Raw genomic sequence first — 1,133 nt, forward strand, 5'->3', positions numbered from 1 at the left:
AATTCTCTTCAACCATTTTAAGCCAATGCTCATATAAGGCTCTATAATTCTCAGCAAATTCTTCATCATCAACACTCTCTGCATCACTATCACATTCATCGTTTTCACTTTTAATTACAGGTCCTGTTGCAGATGCTGATGCAGACCCTGTTGCAGATGTTGATGCAGACCCTGTTGCAGATGCTGATGCAGACCCTGTTGCAGACACTGATGCAGACACTAATTCAGAGACTGACGCAGAATCTATATCTGAACTAGAATTGAAAGTTGTCAAAGCCACAAAATTCTTCAGATCTTCTTCTTCTTCATCTGAATCAGTTTCAGAATCACTAGTGACAACATTCATGGCCTTCTTCTTATGCTTTTGTAGATTGGCGCATTCCGAACGAACATGTCCATATCCTTTGCATTCAAAACATTGCACATTCTTTGATGAACTTCTCAACTCTTCATCAATTCTATCCTTCCTCTCTTTTCCCTTTCGTTTCAGATATTTAGTAAACTGTCTTGACAACATAGCCATTGAATCTTCAGTTGATGATCCTTTAAGAGCAACTCCAATGTCAACTTCCTTCTTCACTTCATCTACCTTCTTCATCTTTCCTTTAGCTTCATATGCTTTGCTTAACTCAAAAGCTTGAAGAATCCCAACAAACTCATCAAAAGCCATCTCATCTAGATTATGAGCTTCTTCAACTGCAGAAATCTTTGACTCAAATTTTGCAGGCAATGATCTCTTCAACTTCTTCACTAGCTTTTTGTCCTTGTAGACCTTTCCAAGAGCAAACGATTCATTAGATATGTCACATAACTTTGCACTAAAATCAGCCACAGTTTCCTCTTCTTCCATCCTTAGATTCTCAAATTGCGAAGCCAACATATCCAATTTCGTTCTCTTAACGCTTGTAGTACCTTCAAACATATTCTCCAATGTCTTCCATGCTTTTTGAGCTGATGCACATTGAGAAATCAACTTAAAGCGGCTTGAATCAATAGCATTGTAAATTGCAGTCTTAGCCTTAGAATTGCAACTTGATAGCTTTTTCTCTGCAGCAGTCCACTTATCTCTTGGCTTGAGACTTACAACTCCATCATCATCCGTAACTTTAGGAGCCTCCCAACCAAGTTCAATT

The 1,133-nt window shown here is 38.4% G+C and overlaps 1 protein-coding gene across 1 annotated transcript in view; it reads right to left on the reverse strand.

Annotated features, from left to right (window-relative positions):
* LOC110224191 (platelet binding protein GspB-like) overlaps positions 1-598 on the reverse strand; it is a 1,961-nt gene extending 1,363 nt beyond the window's left edge. Inside the window, exon 1 of the mRNA XM_021010031.1 lies at positions 14-598. Within this exon, the coding sequence (XP_020865690.1) occupies positions 14-598 (585 nt within the window). The remainder of the gene's footprint in view (positions 1-13) is intronic.
* Between the last annotated feature and the right edge of the window lie 535 nt (positions 599-1,133).

Source organism: Arabidopsis lyrata (genome assembly GCF_000004255.2).
Source record: "Arabidopsis lyrata subsp. lyrata unplaced genomic scaffold ARALYscaffold_2, whole genome shotgun sequence".
Lineage (NCBI taxonomy): Eukaryota > Viridiplantae > Streptophyta > Magnoliopsida > Brassicales > Brassicaceae > Arabidopsis > Arabidopsis lyrata.